The sequence below is a fragment of the Thrips palmi genome, unplaced genomic scaffold, assembly GCF_012932325.1.
Source record: "Thrips palmi isolate BJ-2018 unplaced genomic scaffold, TpBJ-2018v1 HiC_scaffold_15, whole genome shotgun sequence".
Taxonomy (NCBI): Eukaryota; Metazoa; Arthropoda; class Insecta; order Thysanoptera; family Thripidae; genus Thrips; species Thrips palmi.
Genome location: NW_023144624.1, coordinates 4,653,325 through 4,678,867, shown reverse-complemented (window position 1 = coordinate 4,678,867; position 25,543 = coordinate 4,653,325). Strand labels below are relative to the sequence as shown.

Here is a 25,543-nt window from a genome sequence, read left to right as displayed (position 1 = left end):
GGAAAGGTCGATTCGCTTCCCACTACACTTTGTTGCTCAGTGTGCAACAGTGGCCTGCCCGCCGGCCGCCGCCGGCCCTCAAGGACGGATCACTTCCCCATTTTTTTCACGTTTTCTTTTTTTGCCTCATCGCCGGTCTTCTTCTGAGGGGCCGCCACCACCGGCTGCATTCCCTGCATAGCCTGGCGTTGCCACGCCTCTCACGTCTGCGGATGTCACACACGCCGCCCAGTAATCGGTCGCCTCTTCGGCGAAAACACGATGGGGAGTTTAATAAGAAAAGCGTTGTTCAATTTGATCATATCACATTTTTTTATTGCAAATAAATAGTCGAATCAGGTGAAGTTATGTACACGCAAGGGCCGCTGAGCAGCCTCAGTCTGGACTTGGCAGTCGGAGGAGGAGAGCTTAGAAGTACTGACGGTGACTAGAGGGAGCTTGACCTAGTAGGCGTAGGCGATGGGGCCGCTGGAGTAGGTCATGTGGGAGACCACGGGGGCAGCGGAGTAGGCGACGCCGAGGAGACCAGCGGGGGCGACGGCCTTGGCGACGGGGGCGGCGTAGGCGTGGGCGACGGGGGCGGCGTAGGCAGCGGGGGCGGCGTAGGCGTGGGCGACGGGGGCGGCGTACGCAGCGGGGGCGGCGTAGGCGTGGGCGACGGGGGCGGCGTACGCAGCGGGGGCGGCGTAGGCGGCGACGGGGGAGTGGGCCAGGATCTGGGCGTCGTTGCTGGCACGGCTGTCGTACTTGCGCACGCTGGAGAAGGCGGTGTCGACCGCCTTGGAGTAGGTGGTCACGGCCGCGTTGCCGTCCAGGGAGCGCACGGTGCTCTCGTGGGTGGTGCCGATGGCGGGGCTGGCATAGCCGACGGGGGCGGCGGCGTAGCCGTAGGACACGGACGACACGGGGGCGCCGATCAGACCAGCGTTGGCAACAGCCAAGGCGGCGGCGAGGACGACGAGCTGGAAAGGAAAGAGTATCGGTCACCCTCCTGGAGCCAAAGAAGGGCACGGGGCACCAGCGAGCGACAGGCCCGGTGCGGCTCTTACCTTGAATGCCATTTTGACTCGTTGATCGGTGCGGATCAAGTGATGCTGATACCGCCTGATACTGCTGCTTTTATACGCACGTCTCCCTGGGGCCCCACTCCGCGCCCGGCTCGCCCCTCCCCTGCCTGCAGCACGCGGTGTCTGCCTCTCTCGCACCCGGCGGGGAGACAAGGACGGGGAGTGTTCCGGCGAGCGGCCCGGGCGGCCTCCCAATACGGCGAGGGGTGAGGGGGAAGTAACTACGTAAAAGTCACGTACGCGCTCTCAGAACAGTCACACCAAAAATCTTATTACAATCACCTATGAATTATTATGTAGCTCATTGGTGATCACTAGGCATTACCGGAAATAATTGGTGATTATCGGTGATTTATCAAGACATAATTTTTATAATACTGACATTTTTAAAGAAAAGGAACACGATATTACTGGAGAATGTTTGAGCGCCGGCCTCAGAAAGCTGTCAAAGTGTCGAAAATAAAATACTGCTGACTTTGCCACTGCATCCAATATAGCTGCGGGAAAAAGCAGGCAAAAGCCTCCCCCAGAAAAGGCTTAGACTGGAGCTACATTGGGAGCACTGGCCTCGCAAAAATGGTAGGAAGGTAAATGAACCTCCGAAAGTAGCTGACTTTGGGCGGCCACTGCGTCCAATCTAGCAGCGGTCAAAGGCCTCCCTCGACGCCCTAGTATTCTTGAGACCCTACTTTTTCATGCCCCGCCTCTGGAAAGCTTTGACCGCAGCCAGTTTGGAAGCAGTGGCCTCGCAAAAATGGTCAAAAATTGAATGAATCTCCGACAGTAGCCGTTTTTGCTGACTTTGGACGGCCACTGCGTCCAATCTAGCAGCGGTCAAAGGCCTCCCTCGACGCCCTAGTGTTCTTGAGTTCCTACTCTTTCATGCCTTTCCTCGGGAAGGCCTTGACCGCAGCCAGTTTGGGAGCCGTCACCTCACAAAGTTGGTCAAAATGCAATTGAATCTCCAAAAGAATGATTGTGATTACGTCGGATTATGTTGATTATTTCACTGATTGCTATTAGGTTGATTATCTCTGATTGGTTACCCCTAGGGTTCAAGCCTTCCATCAACGACGCCCTAGTAAAGGGGTCTGCCACGTCTTAAATTATGTACCATTGAGTGTAAATGTATGCCACTGACTAAAATTATGTAAAATTCAGTGTGAGTGTAGTGAGTTATCCACTCCATTCAGCAACGCTTTTTGCCTACTTACAGGCGTTTGCCTCACATATTGCACAGGCGTTTGTCTTCGGGGCTGTGTGAAATAGCGTGACCTTTGAGATGCGGCCGGTCCTATGGCCGTCCTGGGGTTCACATAATTATCAGCGCTGTTAGGCCTCAACAGACTTTCAGCATTCTAGGAAGCAACTACAGGAACAAACATTTTCGTTGTAGCAGCGTACGAAACAAGCAGGGATTAGAGTGGGCCCACCCCTCGACATCCAAAGTCGCGATTCAAACTCACGGCAGTTCGAGGCCACACACCTCGGCAGTGACTAAGAACAGCTGAGCTGCCTTTGAGGTTGGTCGTGGGCGAGGCTGCTCCCTGCGGACCGAACCGCATTGTGTTGTGCAGTCGCGTTAGCATAATACACCCGACAGCCACATTCAAAATATAAGTAACATTTGACTCTGTCGTAGACAAAGTGTGCAAGTGCATTGACTGCCGCAAACATTGAAAAATAAATAGAGGATATTGAGTTTTTGCAACGCTTATTTATTGGCGCATTTAAGTAAATAAATAGTGAAATAAATAAGAGTCACGGTATCACAGCTTAGTAGGCGTACTGCACACCGTAGGAGCCGGTGTAGGTCATGTGGGAGACCACGGGGGCGGCGGAGTAGGCGACGCCGAGGGGAGCAGCGACGGCCTTGGCGACGGGGGCGGCGTAGACGGAGGGGGCGGCGTAGGCAGCGGGGGCGGCGTAGGCGTGGGCGACGGGGGCGGCGTAGGCAGCGGGGGCGGCGTAGGCGGCGACGGGGGTGTGGGCCAGGATCTGGGCGTCGTTGCTGACGCGCACGTCAGAGCGGGACACGCTGGAGAAGGGGGTCTGGATGGTCTTGCTCTCGTGGGAGATCTGGCCCTGGTTGCCGAAGGTCCTCAGGGTGTTGGAGGACTGGGAGGTGAGGGTGGGGGTGCCGACGGCCACGGGGGCAGCGGCGTAGCCGTAGGACACGGCGGGGGCGGCGGCGTAGCCGTAGGACACGGGGGCGCCGATCAGACCAGCGTTGGCAACAGCCAAGGCGGCGGCGAGGACGACGAGCTGCAAAGCAAAGACACGTTCGTCAAAACTTCAAAGAAAGGTTACTCAAAGTGCGTTTGATTGGGTTACGGATCTCACCTTGAATGCCATTGTTGTTGGTTGGTTTGAGCGGTGGCTCTGAGTTGTGTGGTGGAAGTGAGTTGATCGAATGATGCCTCTGCGGTCGCCCCGCCCCGCTTATATACAGCGAGCAGCTTCCCCGTGCGGCACTCACATCCTCTGCGCCACGCCCCGCCACGCCCCGCCGCGCCCCGCCTCCTCTCTCTTCGTCTGGCCTGAAGACCCAATGCCGGCGATTTGTTTTGGTCGGCCGGAAGAACAAGTTTTGGAGGCAAGAAGAAGCCTGAAGCGCGGGTGACTGCTGCAGCGTTTGGTTGGTGCTCGCGGAACGTTGAGGGTTCTGGACCACTCTGTGGAGTAGCAGGGCTAGCGGCCCGGAAACTAGGCGTCTTAGTTGAACCGGGCATTCTGTCGTCCTATGGAACAGAGTGTAAACTCCTCGCGCCAATGGACGCGAGTTGGATGTCAATTTCGCACTGCCTTGATGTTGGCACTACCGTGGTGGGTGATGTGGTAAATTGGCAGCGCTTGGCAGCACTGCGTAACCCTGCCAAAAAGAAAACCGGCCAAAACGTGAGGCGGCCACACTGAGCGCGCGACACGCACGCCGCCTAGCTACGGCAATTAATGACAACCAATAATAGCGCGTCCACCGACCCTGGCGGGCCCTGGCCATTCTGGCCACCCTGCCGGCCCGCCCGCCGCGCCACTCGAAAAATACGGCGGGAAAAGAAGGCGAGGCGGTGAGTTACAACTTACAGTGCAGTGACGCCGGCGACACGACCCGCGAGCCAAGGCGGCGGCGGCGGGACCGAAATAAACACCGACTTTTACGATACGACTTTTGGCAGGGTACGTTTCCGGAGCATGTGCCTGCTGGGCTGGCTGGGTGCAGCGGCGGGCGTTGGTCCTGGGCGGGGCGGGGCGCTGGGCCACAAGTCTGCAAGTGGGTGACCTTGCCGTGGCATTGACTCGGTCACAGCCCCGCCTCGCCACGACCTCTCCTCTGCTCCCTTCTCTCCCTTATACTCCCTTTCTGCGTATCAACGACTCCCTGTTCCTTTCTTCTCTCCGGCCTGCTCACGGACCAATCAAAACCGGAGGGATTTGGTCGCTCTGTTAACTTTCCCATTATGAATGACCACGTTGGCTGTCACTCGGCGTGCAAAGGGAGGAGCCGTCTTGCGGCAGCAGCAGCACAGGGTTTGGCTTAGCGGTTTGTCCCCACCCTAACCACGGCGTGAAATTCACCTCCATGAAGTACGAAACGTGTTGAAAAACAACCAATGAGTCGTTGAACGAACGGTAGCCCTGGCCACTGCCGCATCTTCCTTCCCCTTCCTTTCTCTCTCCGCGTCGCTGCGCCCTGGCCGTGTTTTGCGGGAGGCACGCGGACAGGGGAGAGAGGGACAAAGGGCGGGCCCTTGGGCGGGCCGGGCACAGAGAGGCTGAGGTCTGTGAAGGTCTGGGTCTGGGTCTCGGAACAGGCTGGCGTACCCTGCCGGCCTGCCGGTGGGTTAGTTCCAGAAGGCCACGGTCAGTCTACATGCCATCCGGCCAAAGAAGCGTAGCGACAGCCCAGCCTGGCCAGCCGGTGTCGGTGCCCCTCTACCGCGCAACCCACGTAACCTCGGCCGGGGCTGCGGCAGTTACCGCACCGGCGGCAGGCGGCGCGGCGGCGGCAGGGCCCGGGGCGGCGGCCAGGGCAGGTGTGCATGCTGGGCGTCTGCAGCCTGCAGCTTGTGCAGCCGAGGGCTGATGAATACGTTTCGAGCTCTCGATCGAGCGTCCTTTCAATGCTGCCATCTAAATTTTAAAAAAAGTTGATAAGCACTCTGGAAAATATCTTGGTTGGTAAAAGTTTTTCCTTTGATTTTAGAGTAAGGCGAGGCGTTAAAAGAGGACCTTCTGCGGCTGGTTCGGCTGCCGTTCCTGTTTCGGCGCAGAATCCTTGCCCCTTCACCCCGCCGGGCGTTTTATGTCCCCGCCCGGTTTACGTGTAACGACGTGAACTGCAGCGAGAGGCGGATGGCGGATCTGGAAGGCGCGGCGCGTGAGTCTGGCCGCCTTTCTGCGCACCGCCGCACCGCGCACACTCGGGGTTTGGCAACGCCACTGCAACGCCATGGCGACGCCGTCGAAACAAAAGGACAGGCCTGCCCTCGACCTCCAGCGCCTCCAGCTCGCGAGCGCCGCGCCGCCCCGCCCTGACCTACCGCGGCGGGATTTAGCCCGGTCACCTAGGCCGGTGTTGCAGTGCGGTATCGCAAGCCGACAAATACTCTGGCGGCAAGCTGACAACTTCGTATTATCCTGATACGTTCCCGGCACGCCCCACGACCGCCAGGGTCCTAACTGCACGGGGCTGAGGCTTCCCTCACAGTGACAGGCCGACAGGCTGAGAGCGGTTCGTGTTCTGACTGTATACGGGACCTCCCAGCCGGTTTCGCCCTTTTCCAAAGACAGACCGCAGGGAGCACTAGAGCAAAATTGAGAGGAAAACCGATTAGCTGTGTCGAGTGTCGCCTGAGACTTAGAGTGGGATCGATGCAATGGGTGCATTGGGTGCATAGGCGAAGGTGCTCCACTATTCTACAATGCCACTCGCGTGAGTCGGTGACTCAGCACGGCGGTCCTCCGAGTCCTCGCTGCTTGCCGCCCCGCCCGGCCGGCGGCTCCATGCGCGGCCCCGCCCGCCAGGACGAGACTGCCTTGCGCCTTGCCCCTGGCGGCCTGGCCGGCCAGCCAATCATTCCGATGCGGGAGGGAGTCGAGGAAGTAGTGGCGGAGCGGCCGGCCGGATGTTTGTCTGTTTGTCCGACAATTACCGCGCCTCGACCGGTCAGCGTCAACCCGCCAAATTTTGATGGATCTTCCTCATTTCGCGCCGCCGGCCCGCCGCGCTGCCGCGCCCACTTCTCGGGGTCCTTGGGCGCGCGGCGTGCGGGACGCCGTCCAGGACGCCGCCGTCCTTGGCGCCGCACCGCTTCCGCGCGGCCGCCACGCCACGCCCTCGCACTTACGAGTCGAGTCACTGGCCTCTCTAAGGTCCCCTGTCGCCCTGCCGGTGGCCCTGCCCTGCCCGGCCCTGCCGCCGTCTCGCCGCCGCCGTGGTCCTGCGTGCGGCTGGCCGGCGGGGCCGGGCTGGACCCCTCCCCCTCCTCCGGGCGGGCGTGGCGGCGTGGCGGCGCGGTGCGGAAGTCCATCTCGCGTTGCCGGCGTTGCCCTTTGGCGCTGCGGCCGCGGCGTCGCGCTGCTCCACGGCCAATTCATTGGCAATTATCGCGCGGAAGTGACAGGGACAGGGCCTCCTCCGGGTGGCCGACGGGCAGCCGACGGCGACCCTCCACGCGCCGCCACCGGGGTTGCCGGCCCTCGCGGCCCTCGCGGCCCTCGGCCAGCGGGCCGATTCCGAACAGCGCGTCGTCGCTCTGTCTCTCTCGGACTCCCACGGGGCGCCCCGTGAGTGCGAGAGAGACAAGCGACGGAGCACTGCTCGGACGGAACGAGCCTGCTTATCGCGGTTGGCATCGCGCGGTAATCGGCGCGTTTTGGACAAGACAAGGCGATTCGTCGGGCCAGCCGGTGCAGCGGGCAGGCAGCGACCGACCCTCCATGGCCCATATTCGACGAGGAAATTGGATCGGCTGGCCGGCCGGTGGTCGCCCCGCCGATGTTGCCGCGCCGCGCCACGCCACGTGCGAGGAAGACAGAGGAAAGTGCTGTCGGAAGAAAGGCCGAAAAGTCGTCGAGGCTCGCGGCGCGCGCGGCCTTGACCTAGATCCGGGAGGGGCGTGGCACCGCGGCGTACGACGACGGCGACGACGACGGGGACATGTGGTGGGCCGCTCCGCACCCGCCATGACCGCCTGCGACGCCCGGCCTAGGCAGCACTGCCGCTCGCGCGCGTTGGCGGTTGCCTAGCCGCTGGTCGGCGGGCGCTCCCGGCCCTACGCGCCGAGGACTACGCGGCGCGTAGGTCGCTGTGCTATTGTTCGCCTTTCTTTCGAGCTGACTGTGTTTCACTCCGAAGCGTCCGTTTCGTGTGACTGGAAGTCGCGTAATCCATATAGGTACATCTTGGTACATCTTAATGACGGCGATGATCACGGACAATGATGACGGTAATCACATCATAATGCTGACGCTCCATAGGTGGCGGGCACACTCACACACTCACACAGACTCAGACGCACGCGCGCACACACAGAGGCGGGCGCGCGAATGGAGGCCACACGGCTGGGAACGAGCCGGTGTCAAGATGCTGTCGATAATTCAGGAGGCCCCGGCAGACCCTGGCCGGCTGCCCCGCTGGCCGGCTGGCCGGACTGCAGGACTGCACTGGCATCGTGCGTCCTACAGTGTCGGGGCGGCATGACCACAGCCACTAGCCCACTGGCAGAGCAAGGTGCCGCCCGCACGGAGAGCTGAGAACTTGTCGGAATGGGACGAAGGATCGCAGTTAATTTCGTCCAATAGCAAAATCGGCAGAAACCAACGGGCGTCTTGCGTTGAAGTCACTGCAGTATGGCTAAAATTTCCTCGTTCAACAATTGATTTTAGACGACCAAACCCGAAAAAGTCATGGTATTGCCAACTTCGACCCGAGGGGGAATCGACCGACAACATTGGATCTGACGACAAGCGACCGGGAGCGAGTTCAATTCGCCTTCTCCTCGGGGGGCGTTCGCGGAGGCGAGGCGCGCGGCGCGGCGTGTCCCTGGCCCTGACCCTGGCAGTGAGCCGGTCCGGAGTTCCTCTCGGCCCCTGCATGCCCGGCCTGCCCTGGGGCGGCACGTCGGCGCGCCTGCTTCGCCTGCTCCTGCACAACTGGTGGTTCTATAAGGGCGTGGGCAATGTAAAAACGCTTGCTGTGCCGTATTTATTTGTCAAACTACTAACTTTGGAGTTTTCCTTTCAAAAGGACTTTCTGTATACGTTGTTAAGGGGGGATAGAAGATAAAACCAGGTGTTTACTGCATTTGTTCCATAATTTATTTTCAATAAATAGGGCAAATAAATAGTTTGATGGCCTTATGTACACATGGTGACTCGCGCTTCGAGATCTCAGTCATGGATCGGATATGATTCGATTCAATAAATAGTGGTGAACAGTGGTGAGGCTCTGACTCTGACGATTTGACTTGACCTAGTAGGCGTAGGCGATGGGGCCGCTGGAGTAGGTCATGTGGGAGACCACGGGGGCAGCGGAGTAGGCGACGCCGAGGAGACCAGCGGGGGCGACGGCCTTGGCGACGGGGGCGGCGTAGACGGAGGGAGCGGCGTAGGCGGCGTGGGCGACGGGGGCGGCGTACGCAGCGGGGGCGGCGTAGGCAGCGGGGGCGGCGTAGGCGTGGGCGACGGGGGCGGCGTACGCAGCGGGGGCGGCGTAGGCGGCGACGGGGGTGTGGGCCAGGATCTGGGCGTCGTTGCTGACGCGCACGTCAGAGCGGGACACGCTGGAGAAGGGGGTCTGGATGGTCTTGCTCTCGTGGGAGATCTGGCCCTGGTTGCCGTAGGACCTCAGGGTGTTGGAGGACTGGGAGGTGAGGGTGGGGGTGCCGACGGCCACGGGGGCAGCGGCGTAGCCGTAGGACACGGCGGGGGCGGCGGCGTAGCCGTAGGACACGGGGGCGCCGATCAGACCAGCGTTGGCAACAGCCAAGGCGGCGGCGAGGACGACGAGCTGAGCAAATTTGGAAACAAACGAATGGTTAGAACGCGTTGAACACTTTTCGATGCTTCGGATGAAGGGTTGGCACCCCGCTGCGCGACGAGCTCACTGAACACTCTGAGCACAGGCACAGGCACCCACCTTGAAGGCCATGGTGATGGTTGTTGGTGAGTAGTCACTGGTGCGACTGATGCTGCTGTCTGGGCCCGGGCGCCTTTTATACTCGACCACGCCTGGCGACGCCGCGACGCCCGGCGAGTGGAAGGGTGGCGGCCGTTGGCTGCCGTTGGCTGCACTGGAAGGGGACGGAAGTGGCGGGGGTTCCAAACAAAGCCGCCATTAGGCAGGCCGAGCAGCCGCCACTGCAGTGACTGGAGTCCCTCCTGGAGTCCTGGAGTTCTGAAGTCCTGGACAGAGCCTGGAAGTCACGCTGGAAGAACGACCATCACAGAGACGTGTCACAGAGTGCGCGGGGTGCAGCGGGCCGCCTGCGGGTAGGCAACCCATCGGGCTGCTTCGTGCCGCTGCTCTAGATTATGATGGGATGACCCCGAGACCTTCCTCGACTTGGGCTCGAAACAACACACACTCTACTCCCCATAATGCCTTTACCGCGAGTTCAAATCGTCGCTCTGAGTCTGTCTCTGCCGCCCACCTCCCCGTCCCCATCCCTGGCATACTTGCATTTATTTGACTGAAAAAGTCATTACACTGCCTCGTTTTTCGTGTTTCTTCGCAGTGTCTCATAAAGGAGTCCGAGGCGGGGGAAAGGGAAAGGGGGGGGGGGAGACCCGGCTTGTCCTTGCTCTTGGTTCCGAGCAAAGTGGGATGCAGACGGGGCCCAACTGCAGTGAGCCCTGCATCGCCCCCCCCCCCCTTTTCCCCTCAACCCGAACCCTCGTCGTTGGAGGCGGAGAAAAGGAGAAGGGGGATTTTCCCCCAAAGCGAGGGGCAGTCGGAGACAGGCACTACACTGCTAAGGTAATCATTTCGGGGACCTAATTACTGTCGAGATAGCATGACGGCCCGCGGTTTGGGGCCGCAGCCGCACGCGGCACGCGCGAGTTGGTGTCGCAAGCTTCTCGATCAGGCCGAGCAGGCCGAGCAGGCGACGGTTGCGTTTTGGCGACGCGCGCCGCGTCGTCATGAATGATACGACACCTCTCTTATTGGCGCCACAATACCTTTGTGCGGCGCAGGACACACACACACACACGCACTCACACAAACACACGGCGGTTCCCCTGGGGCGGCTGACCTGGGCGACCGCCCTGCCCCTGCGGCCCCTGCGGCCAGGCCCGGGTCGGCCCTGCTGGCCTGCGCCCTGCACTTGGGGCCCGCCGCCCGCAATACGAATCGCACTCCTCCGGCCGGCGGTTTCCGCGGGGGTTCGATGTGGGGCAAGGCCGGGCAAGGCCGGGCCAGGCCGGGCCAGGCCGGTCGGGCCATGTTTGATGAACTGGCTCGGCAAAGACCGGACATCCGATCCCACCCAGACGATATCAGATGGATGAGGTCAGGATCAGGTTGTTGTTTCCGTCCCCTGTGACTCTGCGGCCCGCCTTTGCTCCCATAGCTCCGCGCGCTGAGCGCTCCACCCGGCTGACGCGCGGCCCAAGACGCCACAGACTTCGGATAAAGAAAACAGGCGCGGCGTCAGGTCTAACCTGCTCTAACCGTCGTCAACAAACAGCCCATTTGCATTTGCGGTGTTCTCGCTCCCTCCTCTCGTGGGACTTCCCTCAATAACGATCAGCCGTATGCTTGATAATCATGGTTGTCATTGCATGCAATCAAGATGACAAGGGAAAATTTATCACACATTTTTAATGACTGTGTTAAACGGCACCGCTCCTGCATTTATTCAACACAGTCTTTTGCAACTCATTGAATTTATCCTCGCTTGCCACTTCTAAGCTTGGTCGGTGCTGCCATCTAGTGGAGAAAGCAGGCAACAGGCCACTGGCATGGCCTCGTTCTCATTCGTCTGGCCTCCGCTAGGGGCGCTTTTGGAGTCATTCACCTCTCACGTGGTCGATTTTCTGAAATATCGCGTTCTGCTACTATTCAAGCCCTAAGACGTTTAAAATTTAACACGTGTGCGTTTTTATGAAATTTTTGAGCCCCTAGTTTTCATGAAGTAGGCTAAAGAAAGGCCAAAATCGGTTTGCGGCGTACCGCACTGCTGATTCCCAGGCCGCACGCCCGAGATCTCTTGGCCATATTTGTATCGTCGGTTTCTAGTTCAGCATGTCATTTGTTTCGCCTTTCACGTTGCAATTTGCAAGTTCATCTGTGGTGTTAGGTACGTTCAAATTTAATGAAAACAATGTTATTTATTGTTACACAACACAATTATTACTTTGGGGATGTTCTTTCATCTCATGGTTTATGAAACTGAAGAAATACGTGTGAAAAGTAGTTCATCCTCTGCGGTGGTCCTTTGTGTATACATGTCTGAACATGTCTAGACCTGCAGAAGCCTGCTGTTAATGTTGAATGAGGTGGCATGGTGCAATATTTATATTTGTATCTACATCTCTGGCTAATTTACTGGACTCAATTGACCCCAGTTTAGTGTCCAGCGCCCCTCTGGTTGTGCTGGTGCGGCATTGTGATTCGTGTGTTTGTTTGTGCGCAGATAGTGCATCAGCCTGCTGGCGGAGCAGCACGCTCGGGGCCCAGTTTGCAACATAACCTCGCATTTCAAGCAAACCTTCGTCTAGTGGCTGTTTTGGTTTACCGCCTCACTTTCCTCATTACGTACCACTTGAGCTTCCATTAAATATTTTCATAACATTGTGGCTTTTCCAAATTGCCCTATTTTATGCAAAGTACATCCTGTACTTTGCCTTGACTGGCTGACCTTACTCACTTATGTGTGCCAGTTTGTTGTTGGCTTTGCACTGTATTTCGCAATATTGTCTCAAGAGTTCCCAGCATCAAAATGAGAGACGAAATATCAGCAGCTGTGCTGTTTTTAGTTCGACTTATTGAGAGAAGTGAGAATTTCAACTCAGCTCAGCTGGAGAGATTCAAGACTCACTTGTCTGACCTTCTTATGCAACGATTTGAAAACCACTGGTTTCCTGACAAGCCATTCAAGGGTCAGGGTTATCGTTGCATTCGAGTCAACGAATGCAGTCGCAGAGATGCTATTCTCGAACGGGCTGCTGTGGCCTGTGGATTGAAGTATGAAGACCTTAAGCTTCCTGTGGAGTTGACAATTTGGGTTGACCCCAAAGAGGTGTGCTGCCGGTGAGTTGTTGTGTTTTATGTGTTGTATTTTCTGATCTAGTGATGTAATCTTAATAGGAATTTTCTTATATTGTAAGATTTTATTTTAAACTATCTGATTGACCTTTCCATTCTGTTTTTAAATTAAATTAAATCAAGGTTGTTTATTTTCCCTTTGATTAGTCTGGGTTTGTACTTACTGAAGTGTTGCTCTTGTTCACTTTCAGTTTTGGAGAACACAAGGGGTCTTACTGCACCCTTGCGTCTTTCCCTGGCCAGGAAACTGAGGTCAAGGTGGTGGTTGAGAACTGCCCCCCTGAAGTGAAGCTTGATACACCTGCCGCAGTTACTGTGTCTGTGAAGTCTCCTGCATCGACCAAAGTTTCACCTCATGTATCATCTCAATCAAACTCGCCTTTGTTGTCATCATCTCAGACCAGCTCAAACCCAACTGCGCAGTCGGCTGCCAAAGATACCAAAACCAAGGTACAGTCTGAAAGATTTATATCAATCAGATTGGTTGGGCTGCAAGCTTGTTTCTAATCAATGCCTTGCCTTATATCTTAATAGGTGACATCCCCTTCATCCTCCACTGCTACTGTTGGATCGGGACCCAATCATCGTCCCACTGGCACCTCCAGCTCAAATTCTAGTGTCAATACGTCTTCAGCCACCACCAATAACAACCATCATAACAGCAACAACCATAACAACAACCGGCGTGCTCAGAACAGCCCCAAGCAAGGGTCGAAGGCAGGTGGACGCAAGATCTGGCCTGGACTCTCGTATCCGCACCCCTTGCAGCCGTGGTACATGATTCCTCCATGGATGGCTGCATCACCTCCCCCCAACATGATGCGCTCTCCTCCCCGGTCCCGTTACCACTGGGCTCCTCACAAGCCAACTCTCAAAGTTTAGAGAGTTGTTGTGTGCTGCCATGTGATTGCCTCTTTTCAATGCATTGAGATTGGTTTTAAGTTTTATGCCTAGGGAAAGAAAGACCATCTTGTCCCAGAAATATGTTTTATGGCCAAAGTAATTTTCTAGTGTTAAGACGAAGAGAAAAAGTTGATTTTTATTGCCGCAGTGGTGTGCATGATTTCTTAGATCTAAAAGATGCTTTTTCTTTCCCTCCCCAGTTTTGGTCTTTGACCCACTGCCAATCTCTTCAGCACTTTCTTCAATCACAGAAAAATTGTTTGTTTCATGTGAGTGTCATATGATTTATTTAGTAGGTTTTTATTAACTTGGCAAGGCATAGGTGAATCCTCCTTTTTATGTGTAGTAGTTTATTACTGCTTCAGGTTTGTACAGTTCTATATTTTAGCTGTCACTGCTTACATTGTTGTGATTAAGTGTTGATTGTTAGGACTTCAAATGTGACAAATGTATGTTGTAGAAATCCTCTTTTTGTGACAATTGAATAGTTTGGTACCAAGTCACAGGCTGTGTGCTTTTCATGCTCGGAACTTAATGCTAAACATTACTACTTCATAAATTGTAATTTAATTGCGGATTGTATTCATTTCAACTAATGGTTTGGGACCAAGGAGCTGATCCGCACAGCAACAACTTTACACTGCCTATCAACTGTTAATTTTTCTTTTTCTTGAATGAATTTTGGTCTGATCGGTGAGAACAAAGACGTCATTGCATGTAAATTGTTTTCGGCAGTTGTGTATTGGCCCACTCCAAACCTGTTCTGTGTGCATTTTGTTTTGTTTTTCTCTTAAAATTGTGATTCTGTGATTCTGACAAGCTCTTATGAAAATCATGCCTGAAAGATTTTTAAATTTTAAGTGTGTCTATGTCATTGGAGTGGTTCTGTTTGGTATCTGAGCATGAATCCATACCAACACTTAGTTATCATATTGTTTATTGTAGTAACATTTAGGTGCTTTCTGGGTGACTCCAGTCTCACTCCAGGGTTAGATATCTTCCAGTGAATTTTAGGAGTGAGATGAGGTAACTGGCACTCTTCTAGCTGAAGTAGTTTTAGTGGACTGTAGTACAATGACTGACTTGGTACCAATATTGATTTTTCCTAGCTTTGTTGTGGAGGAACTGTTAAGTCTTATCTCTTGTGCAATGTGTAATTTGGTACCATTATTATGCAGTGTCTTCTCAGTTTTACTCAGGAAATGAGATGTATGTGATTTTTGCTTGTTTCGTTGGAACGATAATTTCAATTGAGCCCCCAGATAAGTCAGATTTTTAAAAATGAAAGTTAGAATTTTGCTCAACTTCATCTGCAAGACTTCAGAAATTGTAAATGTTGAGCCTAATTGTAACTCCAGACTTCATGGGTACCACTCTTTTGTTTGATTGTTGTTGAATGGCCTGATCAAGACAAGGGTTGATTTTTGTTTGCTACACTGCCAATGCTGTTAAAACTGCTTAATCAAAGCAGAAATATTATTTTAAAGTACTTGAATAATTAATTTCAGTACTTGATCATAAATTAAATAGTCTCTGTCCATTTTCATTCATTTCATGTATTCATCAACTCCTGTTACCAAATGCTATCACTAATAATATTTTAAGTTTCTAAAAACGTTTTTTGAAAAGTGTTGTGATTAAACTCTTAGTGTAATTGAATGTTAATACTTTTTATCACAGGGTTTATTTATTGCCATGTCAAGCTTTGGCAACTTTGGTCACTGTGCCACAAGCAGTTCGTTTCATGTTGTTTGTGTGCCTTGAGAAAGCCATCTGATGTCAGTTCATGACTATTATAAATAGATGAGCTGTGAGTTTTATCCTTGATGTGGAATCACTCTTGAAAGGATATTGTTTTTTCTCAATACAGATTGCTCCTGTTTTGTATGTTTTTACTTTTTCAAACTTAACCAATAGATTGTAATGAAAATTACGTGTAAGGTGGGAGGAAGAGTGTATGTCCTGGATGGTACTTCTAGTGTTTTGTTTTCGCTAACCTTGCTCAGTTGGATCAGGCAGGCACGTGTTTTAGTATCTTTGTGTGGGATTGTGTGTCTATGATGATCTTTAGTTCCGTGTGGTGTGCAAGTGAAGCTGTGTGCACCTGCTTAGTAATGGAGCCATTGTTGTGGGGTGTATTTTAATGTATGTAGACCATATTGCAACTTTTATTATGCATTTCTATAATCCCATTCTCTTTATTAATTTGGATACCTCCCTTATCTTCATGGTTTGACAATTATTTGATTAGGGTAGAAATTTATTTTTGTTTTCTGAGAGGTCATGAAAAACTTCGTTTGTTTCATTACTTTTTATTTTTATTTTTGTTTGGTTTGTTTGCCATGCAGGAGTTTAAACTGTTGGATGATGTGGGAAAGATATTGGGGGCCAGTTAATGTTCTATGAGGATGATACTTTTGTGATTAAATATATTTCAGCATTTGAATGATTTCAAAATCTGAGTGCACTTGACTGGAGATGAGCTGAAGCAACCAGTTCAGTCTATCTGGGATTCTGTTTACATCTTCTTGATGGCCTTACAAGTGGGGGGGTTAAAATGATTTCCCTGCATTTATCCTTGTATTTCAGTACCAAGTTTGTCCTCCTATTCTATAAGCCTGCTCTATTGGGCCTAATGTCAGCTCATAATGGTACATTGTAAGTTGGGGCATGTTACATTAATTAAATTCGTTTGTACTAGGAAGGTGATTTGCTGCTCTATGGCTTTGATAATTGTGAAAAATGACAAAACATTATTTGAAAAGTGAAATGACTTGATTAGTGACAATGTTAGAAAAGGATTTAAGGTCTAGAGATTTATATGGTGCCTACTGTATGTTTTGTGCATTTATTGTGATATTTTTTCAATGCATCTTGATTGAAGGCATTGCTTTTGTTTCACAACTCAACTATTTATGTTAGTGCCCTCGTGGCAGCATTTTTTCTCTTGGATGAAACTTTCATATCATTTATATTATGACCAAGGCACAAGTCGGCAGCTTGTATGTTGCTTTGAAAATGTCAACCTCATGTACAAGGAATTAGTGTGTACAATGATCATTCTCAATGCTTTCTCAGTGTTCTCGTTTTCTATTAACTCATTAGTGTGTGGGCAATGCAAACTTTTCTTCTGGTCCTGAGGTCCGCTTAGCAGTGTTAGTCTATTATTTTGAGGTATACATTTGTGTGTTTTAGATTAGCTGTGAATAAATCAAGTTTCCAAGGGTCATTCCCTCTAATTTTGTGGACTTCACAAGTAATGCCTGCCTTAATTTCATTTAGATGCTATTTGAGCTTAAATAGTTAATGTCACAGGGAGACACCCTGTAATTACTTCTTGAAGGCCTGAGTGATATGAGTTGTCTATGCTCACTGCATTGAATTGTATTATAACATTCAATAATTCAAACTTTCATTTCTTGATATATCTTTGTTTCTTGTCCATGTTTATCATAACAAAGTATTACTGTTAGAAGACTTTTCGCTTTCCAACACAATTGAATTTATGAATTGATCACCATCATATGGTTTTTCCTTTGATGTTTACTCCCTCACAATTATGAACGACAAATGTGTAGTTACTATCTTCTTAGTTGTTGATGCCTAGTGTAGAATCTTTTCATACAATCAGGCCACACCATGTGGTTATGACTTGAGTACTGTATTAATTAATTATCAGGTAGCAACAATTTCTTAATGACCTGAAGGCAGTAGCTGTATGTACTGAAGCTGCTGAAGACCAGTCTAGAAAGTGATGTTCCTTGTAGGCTTTTTGAGCGCAGAAGTGTAGCATTCCACCTTAAATCAACCAGTATGCTTCTCATTTATATACTCTAATCATTATATTGCAATTCTTAATTTTTCTTTTGTGCAATGACATTGAGAGGTTATTTAGATGCATTTTTCTAGACACGATATGGTAATGGATTGAATGTCAACTCTCAATTTATATATTTTGTGGTTGTTTCTGGTAAAAGACGCTCTCTTTTAAAAATTAATACTTAATTTTATATTAATGTATCCTTAACTTCTAACATAATAACCTCTTTTGACTATAATGTAAAGAGTAGAGCTCAACAATTAAATTTAGACATGACTTGTAACTTATAGAGGGGGCTGTCTCTTATACTCAAGCCCTCTCCAATCACTTAGTATACCCTCTTTTGTGTTTTGGTGGTATTGTGGTGGCTTGTGAGGAGTTAATAATGCATCTAGCTGTGGTGAACCTCATTGACTGATGGCCTGTTCTATGACCTTAAGGCATAAGAAACTTTGTCTTGGCAGGGTTTGCAAAATTATTGATTGTCTATTGGCCTTCTCCCTTTTTCCACATTTGTGTCAGCAGAGATTCCAGTATTGATCACTGTCTAACAGTCATTTACCAGTATATTTTACTAACAAAACCAATCATTCTTCATGTGATGAGTTAAGTCTTTTTTCAGTTATGATTGTTCTGCAAATGTTATTTTCAGTGACAATTGAATTATTTTTCTCCCTTGTTGACTGTAGTTCTGAAGGAACTGTGTGGGTTAGGAGGAAATGCTTTGTGATAGCATAAACATTGGACTGTAAGGGTAGGGATTGAGCTCTCGAGCCAGAACTGAATTGTGTTATATATCTTTTGTAGCACAGTAATGTTTTTACTTGTTTTTTCCCTTTTTTATCAAGTTGTTATGTGATTGGATTTGAACATAAAATTAATTTCTTGGAGCTTTGCTTTATGACTGTCTAGATACTGCTCTTTATTTCAGTCAATTTATTACAAATTTGTTGTTCCAGTAGCCCATTGTTACAGGTTGTACATAGTTATGTCACTGATTACCAGCACAGTCATGATTCCTGTCTGAAAACTTCAGTGCTCTCCTTTTGCATAGGATACAATTAAATTACAATTGGAACTAAGTTTTGTGATTCAGACCTTTCCTGTCTTAATTATCTTTAGTCTGTTGTTATGCAGTTCTGTTGCCATGAAGCCCTCTTTGTTAATTTCGTTTAGTGAAGTGCCTTGTCATTTTTATTTTGTAATGATCAACAAAGATATTTTTCTTTCTGAATCTTCGTATCATCTCACATTTTTCTGGTCTTAACAATATCCTGTTATGTGAAATGTTCGTCATAACTGTGTTTTTGCGCGTGTTGGGGCTGAAAGTCTCAAATGTGTTTGTGAAATCTTCCTTGTTTAATTCTTTTCACTTTTCTTAAAATGTATTTCAATTATCTGGATTAATGTGTGTGTCTGAGAAATCCTAAATGGTTACAGGACTTCTTAGTGGTAGTGTAATGCTAGCTGTTTTAAACTTTTTTTGTTGGCATTTTAATTCAGGTTGTTTGTATAGCTTATTGTTTTCCAGTTGTGGATTTATTGTTGCCATTTAGTCAAAAGTTGATTGTTATGTTCTGGTTTTCCAAAGGTTTTTGTCTTGAAATGGTAGCATAGTGGCTATAGAGTTTGATTTGTACCTCACAATGTCAGAAATGAGTCTCAAAGTTTATTTACTCTCCCTTGATCACATACAAATAATTTAAAACCAATGAGTTAAATCCTTACTTTCAGGTGTTCTGAATGTGCTTGTAAAATTTTAGTGTCACTCAGAATGTTTTCTGGTTAATAATTTGTTGGGCGTTTATTTTAACTTTTCTTCAATTAATGTATGCTTTGGGAATGGTGACAAACTTTTTTAAGTGTTAATTTGGGAGCCAAGCCATCCTTATTTTTTGTTTCTTGATAGGAAAGGAAGATATATTCTCTTGTTTTCTATGTTGAGAGATTTAACTGTTGAATAATTAATGACTTGTACCAGTTGTCAGTGTATTATAGACGATAGTTTTGCATCACAATATGATTTGTTGTCTTTTCTTTCCCTCACTCACAATCACAAAATGATGAAAGGTAAAAAAATTGACTATCGTGCTAACACTCTTTAATTAGTTTTCACTTCCTTGTTTTGCATTTTTAACAGCTATATACAATGAAAATAAAACATGAAGGGACTGTATTCTTGACTCATACACAGGAATATCCAGTAATCCTGTAATTGGAAACTTAATTAGCACAGATAGACCCTTTACTGATATTTCATTATGCTGAGCTATGAACATACTGAAATTCAGGTAGAAATTTGGCAAGCCAAGAAAATGGTAGTCCGAATTTCAAGTTATCCCTTGAGGCTACTCACCGCATATTATGTCGATGCTGTTGAGCAAAGTGGTGTCCAACTGAGCAGTTGGAAGACCAAACAAGTTGAGTTTTTCTTCAATTTCATGAGGCCATTCTTGAAGTAAACTATCAATGTCAGGCATGGGCCTACAACAGAGTATAAGGTGAACACACATACTTTTCAGTTTTGGGTGAAGAATTGAAATCTATTGCTTGCAGTCCACATTTACCTCGTATAATGGACTGTTGGTGGAGGTTTAGAGCGATGCAAGTCACTTATGTCCTTTATCCATTTCTCAATTGCTTTTCCATTTTTTTCGGCGTCTTCAACTTGTTTTACGACCTAATACATACACCATGGATATAATTTTTTTTTAAATATATTAAAACAGGCCTATTATCTACATCATACATTAGCTGATGAACTTACTATAGCTTTTGCAGAGGATTGCTTCGTCAGTGCTCTTAGCTGTAGATGTAAGACAGCAGGCTCACTTTGAGCTGCACATGGTTCGTCCAAAACCTTTAAACCGACACCATCAGTTTTGGCATCTGGTCTCTGAACTTTCAGAAAAGCATCAATATCACCCACTGCTGGTATAAAGTCTGGTACAAATGGCCGCAGTTTGAAATCTAAATCTATTTTCTGAGGTGTGTACCTAACAGCAAAAGAATGTTTTTAATGTCATATCAGAGTAAACAAACCAAATCATTGTTGTCTTTGAACTAATGACTACCTGGTGATATTCTGAAAAAGCTCCTTGATTTCAGTGCTTACAGCAAGATGATCGAATTCCTGGGGATCGTACGATCTACATCAACAAAAGATTATGAGATTTCCTTCTTAAAGACAAGAAATAATACCAAAAAATAACCAGAGACTTCTCAATACCCTTCTAGATAAGCAGCTTTCACATCATCATCATCCTCATCGTCATCATCAGTGTTATCAGATTGATCTGAACTGCCAGGGCGCAGCGTGCTCTCAGCTGCAAGGCTTTGTCTTCTTATTGTGGCCATACCGCTAAGTGCCTTGTCTTGTACAGCACTTTTCTGCAACAGAAAATATGCATAATTTTATTTTCTATGCCAGACTTTGAAAACTCACTTTCTTGTTTCTGTTTTATACCTCTTGCCTGCGAGTACCACTGACAGACGAAGGGGGTGTTGCCACCTCTTCTGCATCAGATACATCTATACTCTCATCATACATGTCAAGGATACAAGACCTTTGTAGGGCTGTAGACCCCGATAAATACTACATTATGCACATTCTCACTCGGTTTTGTCTCAATACAGTCCTTGTGAATGTAACTTATAAACCTAGCAGAAATGCAGTCATACACAGTAATGATTCAATATTCATAGGTTCTAATTCCTGTTGATGAAAAACGAATAAAACTCGAGTCGGAAAGACCAATGTCACCATGCGCACAGTCTCATGTGTTTATATTCAGGTATGTTTATTGTTTTGGTTTGCATTCAAAGTTGGTTGCTAGGATACGCTGCTATAGTCGGATCAGCCTATCGAAGGAGGGGGCAGTGGGCAGGTTGAGGAGGGGGGAAGGAGGGGAAGTGAGAACTTGTTCTTGTTGTTGTAGTAGTTGTTGTTACAGACAGTTATTGTTCTTCATTTACACTGATTGATTATTTCATATTGGCAGACAAAATGAGCCCATTGACTAAAAAATTGTTTAAAAGAATCAATAAAGGATAGAGTTGCCAGTTATTGGTAAGTGTTTGTTTCCCACAGTTCTTTTCCTAACCATAAACTACTTATAATCTATTTAAATCTGATGTTACTGATGTTTGTAAGTCTCCTTTCACGCTGTTAAAACAAGCAAAAATTTCAATGAATTTATTCTCATGGTTTTGCTTATGATGACATTCCTCCATTCAAGTTTGTGCTGGAAATCCTCCCCTTCTCAATGACAGCTGATTGAAACGTTGAGGTACTTCTTTCCCTCATTTTAAGAATTCTGTTTCAGGAAAATGAGAAGAAAATACAGATGTGAGACCTAGTGCTGGTTTGCCTATCATCAATGTGTGCTGCTAATCACTTTTTGGGAAGGATGAACCGAAGACGATCATATGGAAAATTTGGCCCTCTAGTCGGAGCGATTGATGAAGGCACAAGCAGTGCTCGATTCTTAGTGAGTAAATATATTTTCTCTTAAACATTCATCATAATTTAGCTTCCTACTTAACAAGTACTTTTAAAATTCTTAAGTTTTAATTTATTTTTTTTAAGGTTTTTGCTGCTCAGACAGCAGAAGTCTTGACATATCATCAAGTCAGTGTGCCATCAATTTGCCCAAACGAAGGATGGGTTGAGCAAGATCCTCAAGTTCTTATGAATGCTGTTCTAGAATGTGTTGAAAAGACAGTAGAGAATTTGAAACATCTGGAAATTGACCCAAATGATATTGTTGCAATAGGTGTCAGTAATCAAAGAGAAACAACGGTTGTTTGGGATGTCATTAGTGGAAAGCCTCTATACAACGCAATTGGTAATTATTTTCCTCAGGTTATTTCATTCAAGCTCACTTACTACATTTACTTTATGTTGTCACGTTTTCAGTTTGGCTGGATATGCGCACTTCAGAAACTGTTGACCGTCTGGTAAAAAAGGCACGCAATCATGATCCAGAGTATTTGAAGCCATTATGTGGCCTGCCCATTAGTACTTATTTCTCTGCTGTCAAGCTACGATGGCTTCTTGATAATGTTAAAGAGGTTCAGGAGGCAGTAGCTGATGGTCGTTGCCTGTTTGGTACCATTGACAGTTGGATAATATGGGTAAATTTTTCAAACTTTACTCCTAGCATCTAAATTTTTTGGCATGATTTACCTATTTGAAATTGTTTCTTCTTCCAGAATCTCACTGGCCGGACAGATGGTGGATTACATGTTACTGAAGTCACAAATGCTTCACGAACAATGTTAATGAACATCAAAACATTAGACTGGGATGATGATCTATTGAAGTGAGTAAATTGCAATGAATTTTTTTTGTATTCAGCACAAAACTAACCCATTTTATTAATTCTCACCATGTTTTATTTTTTGTGTTTTTATTTATTTTGATCCAGCTTTTTTGAAATACCAAAAGAAATTCTCCCAGACATTCATAGTTCATCTGAAGTTTATGGATACATCACTGCAGGCTCATTAAGTGGTGTTCCAATATCAGGAGTAAGGCTATTGTAAGTCATTTTCATTCACTCAATTTTATCAACAAAGTCTTATAGTAGCCTTTTTTGCTCAGTGTTTAGGAGATCAACAAGCAGCTTTAGTTGGCCAAATGTGCTTTAAAAAAGGACAAGCTAAAAGCACTTATGGAACCGGATGTTTCCTTCTGTACAATACTGGAAATTCGGTAACTTTCATTTGATGACTATTCTTTCAAGTCTAATTAACTCCCCTTTACCTTCAATTGTTGTATTTGTGTCCCAGGTTATTCAATCAAAACATGGTTTGCTGACCACAGTAGCATACAAACTAGGACGCAACAAGCCTCCAGTTTATGCCTTGGAAGGATCTGTTGCTGTTGCGGGGGCAGCCATCAAGTGGCTTCAGGAAAATTTAGGCTTATTTGATTCAATGGAAGAAATCAAGGATTTGTCTAATTACACTGGTCAAGTCGGTGATGTTGTATTTGTGCCTGCATTTTCGGGGCTGTATGCCCCTTATTGGCGAAAAGATGCTAGAAGGTATGTCTCTAGAAATATATTACTGTAGGCTTCTGCGGTGGTCCTTCTCTATGTTGATGTGTTGCAATAATTATTTTATTTAGTGTAATTTGCGGATTATCTGAAGAGACTGAGAAAGGACATTTAATCAGAGCAGCTTTAGAGGCTGCATGTTTCCAAACCCGTGATATATTGGATGCCATGAATGCGGACTGCCACATTCCATTGAGTCGTTTATTAGTTGATGGGGGTATGACTGCTAACAACTACATAATGCAGCTTCAGGCAGATCTCAGCGGAATACCTGTTGGTGTGTACTGGCACAATTTTTGAACAGTATTCTCACATCCCAATAACTCATTTGTTTAATTTCTCTGATCTACGTTTTCAGTGCGTCCCCTGATGACGGAAGCTACTGCCTTAGGTGCCGCAATAGCAGCTGGTATTGCTGAAGGAGTGGCAGTGTGGGATTTAGATAACACTGTTGATGTTCCCTGTGATATTTTCTATCCACGTATGACGGATAATGGTATGTTGTTTCTTTATGATCTATTGTTTTGTTTTATTAATTTGTCAAGTACATTATTGGATGCCTGATTGTTCTTCATATATGCGTTTTATTTTCAGAAAGAGAAATTCTTCATCTTAAATGGAAGAAAGCTGTTGATCGTAGTTTAGGCTGGGATGTGGACCCAACAGAAGAACCTACAGAAGGTATGTAAAAGAGTTTATTAAATATGAAAGGTACCAGGCCAAGACTTTATGTTAAAAACAAATGCTAAAATGGCTAAAGATCTTCCAACTGGTGAAAGTTTTCATTCATCAATGTTTTAGAAAATGCATTATAGGTTGTAAAGTGAACTCAAAGCATGCAGACCTTCATGGCATGACCATACACACTTCACCTTAGTGTCCAGAAATAGTCAGAATCCCTGCATTTCTCCCTTAAAAGCCTCATGCTTGGTCCTCATTGGGTAACTTGGTGTTGTTAATGGTTCTTTTATCTTCCACCATCTACATTTTTCATGTCTTTCATTCTTTGTTGCAAAGCTTAACATGCATTATCTTTTGCCTTGCTCCCTCAAGATGCGCTTCCTGTGGCTTTGGCTTCATTGCCCTCAGGCCTAGTCCACATGTCAAGTGGTGAGTTAAATTTACTTTCAGTCTCAGAGGAGGGTTTGGAAAGTAAGTTTTTAAAAACTCTTGAAATCCATTCTGGTTTGTAAAATGTAGTTGTTTTAAACACATAATTTTTGTTTGCTTCTTGATTCTCTCATCCTAAAGGATCCTAAAGTTTGTGTTTGAGGTATCATCATCTCCCTTCTCTCATCTCGTTTTAATTTTATGCTTGAGTAGGCGTAGGCCAATATCACTGTCGTGTAGTTCCACATCTGTTACTATTTTGAAAAAGATAGTTCAGTTCAAGCTTTATGTTGGCTTTTTACAGATTGCTGTTATGATGAATGTAATTTTCTTCTCAAATTTTGTATTGCAATGTCTGTTTGCAGGAGATAAACATTCATCAATGGTGTCAACTATTCCAGCTGGCATCTTTCTTTTGACGACACTTGGTCTTTTAGTTTTTGCCCGGTGGCGAAGTGGTCAAGTGTAAGAACCTTAAGAATCTATCAGAGTACGAGTGAAGGAAACCAAAATAGTATGATTATATCTGCTCTTGCCTTTCCCTTAAAGAAACATGTACCATAATGCTACTTTTTTGGTTTAGTTGAAAACATTGAATTAGTTTTCCTCTACAATGTGTAAAAATATTTTACCTTCAATCTGAAACAACATCCATGTGTTCATAATTGATATTAGAAGTATCAAACTATTATTTTACATCTGGGAATTTCTCCTCTTTCCATGTGATTTGTTCTTTTAGTCATTTTTGTAGTCAGTTTTTTGTTTGCTTGTGATATTATTGAATATGTGTCATCTATTATCATCACACTACAATATGTAAATGAACAAATTCAGCTGAAGAGCTTTTCCACATAACTAGTCATAAGTAACCGCTCAACTTTTGTTTTCTAGTTTTTATCATGGGAATGCAGGTACCTTTTATTGGGTCTGTTATTTATCTTCTCATGGACCAGAATTCTCTTCTAGTCAGTAGATTTAAGGATCTTTTTCAGTCAGATTCAGTCAGCATTGTTGTTAAAAGCAGCTAAGGCTGTTGCTTGTTGTTGCATTGCTTGATGTTTTATGATTCCCTGATGAAAGCAGCTTGAAATAAACAAAAACCAAAGCTAAACTTTTTTTTTCAATTCTTTTTCCAACTATTTTGAATGTGTGACAATATATGCTTGCACGAGAAATAAACGTTTCTCTTAGGCACAAAAGGGGAACCTTAAAAAAAAAAAATTTTTTTTAGGGATTGCAATGTTTGCAGACATGTCCTCAGAGTAGCTGACAGAGTTCTGGGTCGACGTCTACACCTGCCACTGCCGGT

At 47.3% G+C, this 25,543-nt stretch overlaps 5 protein-coding genes across 8 annotated transcripts; 2 read left to right on the top strand and 3 right to left on the bottom strand.

The window, feature by feature from the left end:
- Nucleotides 1-288: 288 nt before the first annotated feature.
- LOC117641106 (larval/pupal cuticle protein H1C-like) lies at nucleotides 289-3,478 on the bottom strand. The gene is made up of 4 exons (XM_034378219.1): nucleotides 3,411-3,478; nucleotides 2,964-3,332; nucleotides 1,050-1,094; nucleotides 289-962 (listed from the first exon to the last, which is right to left on the bottom strand). Exons 1-4 carry the CDS (start codon nucleotides 3,420-3,422, stop codon nucleotides 444-446), a joined length of 945 nt encoding a protein of 314 aa, XP_034234110.1. The 5' UTR covers nucleotides 3,423-3,478; the 3' UTR covers nucleotides 289-443.
- LOC117641781 (cuticle protein 76-like) lies at nucleotides 289-9,366 on the bottom strand. 2 transcript variants are annotated; one of them, XM_034379405.1, is made up of 3 exons: nucleotides 9,208-9,366; nucleotides 8,542-9,078; nucleotides 289-443 (listed from the first exon to the last, which is right to left on the bottom strand). In XM_034379405.1, the coding sequence occupies exons 1-2, from the start codon at nucleotides 9,217-9,219 to the stop codon at nucleotides 8,542-8,544; spliced, it is 549 nt and encodes a 182-aa protein (XP_034235296.1). In that variant the 5' UTR covers nucleotides 9,220-9,366; the 3' UTR covers nucleotides 289-443. The 2 variants fall into 2 exon arrangements, with proteins under 2 accessions (XP_034235296.1, XP_034235295.1); XM_034379404.1 differs by lacking the exon at nucleotides 289-443 and having other exon boundaries at nucleotides 8,365-9,078.
- Nucleotides 9,367-11,270: 1,904 nt separating this feature from the next.
- LOC117641778 (protein BTG4-like) lies at nucleotides 11,271-19,085 on the top strand. Of its 2 annotated transcripts, none has more exons than XM_034379399.1 (4): nucleotides 11,271-11,371; nucleotides 11,708-12,324; nucleotides 12,531-12,789; nucleotides 12,874-19,085. In XM_034379399.1, exons 2-4 carry the CDS (start codon nucleotides 12,014-12,016, stop codon nucleotides 13,219-13,221), a joined length of 918 nt encoding a protein of 305 aa, XP_034235290.1. In that variant the 5' UTR covers nucleotides 11,271-11,371; nucleotides 11,708-12,013; the 3' UTR covers nucleotides 13,222-19,085. The 2 variants fall into 2 exon arrangements, with proteins under 2 accessions (XP_034235290.1, XP_034235292.1); XM_034379401.1 differs by lacking the exon at nucleotides 11,271-11,371 and adding an exon at nucleotides 11,400-11,570.
- A 56-nt stretch (nucleotides 19,086-19,141) lies between these two features.
- Nucleotides 19,142-20,896, bottom strand: LOC117641779 (intraflagellar transport protein 46 homolog). Its single transcript, XM_034379402.1, has 7 exons — nucleotides 20,529-20,896; nucleotides 20,292-20,452; nucleotides 20,137-20,211; nucleotides 19,830-20,058; nucleotides 19,630-19,742; nucleotides 19,419-19,546; nucleotides 19,142-19,271 (listed from the first exon to the last, which is right to left on the bottom strand). Exons 1-7 carry the CDS (start codon nucleotides 20,610-20,612, stop codon nucleotides 19,168-19,170), a joined length of 894 nt encoding a protein of 297 aa, XP_034235293.1. The 5' UTR covers nucleotides 20,613-20,896; the 3' UTR covers nucleotides 19,142-19,167.
- A 69-nt stretch (nucleotides 20,897-20,965) lies between these two features.
- Nucleotides 20,966-25,345, top strand: LOC117641777 (glycerol kinase-like). Of its 2 annotated transcripts, XM_034379397.1 has the most exons (13): nucleotides 20,966-21,131; nucleotides 21,388-21,552; nucleotides 21,651-21,909; nucleotides 21,981-22,198; nucleotides 22,277-22,386; nucleotides 22,492-22,594; nucleotides 22,668-22,778; nucleotides 22,856-23,112; nucleotides 23,196-23,401; nucleotides 23,483-23,620; nucleotides 23,719-23,805; nucleotides 24,178-24,234; nucleotides 24,600-25,345. In XM_034379397.1, the coding sequence occupies exons 2-13, from the start codon at nucleotides 21,442-21,444 to the stop codon at nucleotides 24,701-24,703; spliced, it is 1,761 nt and encodes a 586-aa protein (XP_034235288.1). In that variant the 5' UTR covers nucleotides 20,966-21,131; nucleotides 21,388-21,441; the 3' UTR covers nucleotides 24,704-25,345. The 2 variants fall into 2 exon arrangements, with proteins under 2 accessions (XP_034235288.1, XP_034235289.1); XM_034379398.1 differs by lacking the exon at nucleotides 24,178-24,234.
- The last annotated feature ends 198 nt before the right edge of the window (nucleotides 25,346-25,543 follow it).

Bases quoted from the DNA above. Each gene is read 5' to 3' on its own strand.
- LOC117641106 (XM_034378219.1), bottom strand. The intron at 1,095-2,963 runs GTCTACGCCGCC...AGGCGGTATCAG, and splicing joins CTGCCTACGCCGCCCCCTCC to CATCACTTGATCCGCACCGA. The intron at 963-1,049 runs GTAAGAGCCGCA...TTTCCTTTCCAG, and splicing joins GAGTCAAAATGGCATTCAAG to CTCGTCGTCCTCGCCGCCGC.
- LOC117641779 (XM_034379402.1), bottom strand. From the start codon at position 20,612: ATGTATGATGAGAGTATAGATGTATCTGATGCAGAAGAGGTGGCAACA. The intron at 20,059-20,136 runs GTAGTCATTAGT...TTTTGCTGTTAG, and splicing joins CTTTTTCAGAATATCACCAG to GTACACACCTCAGAAAATAG. The intron at 19,743-19,829 runs GTAAGTTCATCA...TGTATGTATTAG, and splicing joins AATCCTCTGCAAAAGCTATA to GTCGTAAAACAAGTTGAAGA.
- LOC117641778 (XM_034379399.1), top strand. From the start codon at position 12,014: ATGAGAGACGAAATATCAGCAGCTGTGCTGTTTTTAGTTCGACTTATT. The intron at 12,325-12,530 runs GTGAGTTGTTGT...GTTCACTTTCAG, and splicing joins CCCAAAGAGGTGTGCTGCCG to TTTTGGAGAACACAAGGGGT. The intron at 12,790-12,873 runs GTACAGTCTGAA...ATATCTTAATAG, and splicing joins CCAAAGATACCAAAACCAAG to GTGACATCCCCTTCATCCTC.
- LOC117641777 (XM_034379397.1), top strand. From the start codon at position 21,442: ATGTGTGCTGCTAATCACTTTTTGGGAAGGATGAACCGAAGACGATCA. The intron at 21,910-21,980 runs GTAATTATTTTC...TCACGTTTTCAG, and splicing joins GCCTCTATACAACGCAATTG to TTTGGCTGGATATGCGCACT. The intron at 22,199-22,276 runs GTAAATTTTTCA...TTCTTCTTCCAG, and splicing joins TTGACAGTTGGATAATATGG to AATCTCACTGGCCGGACAGA.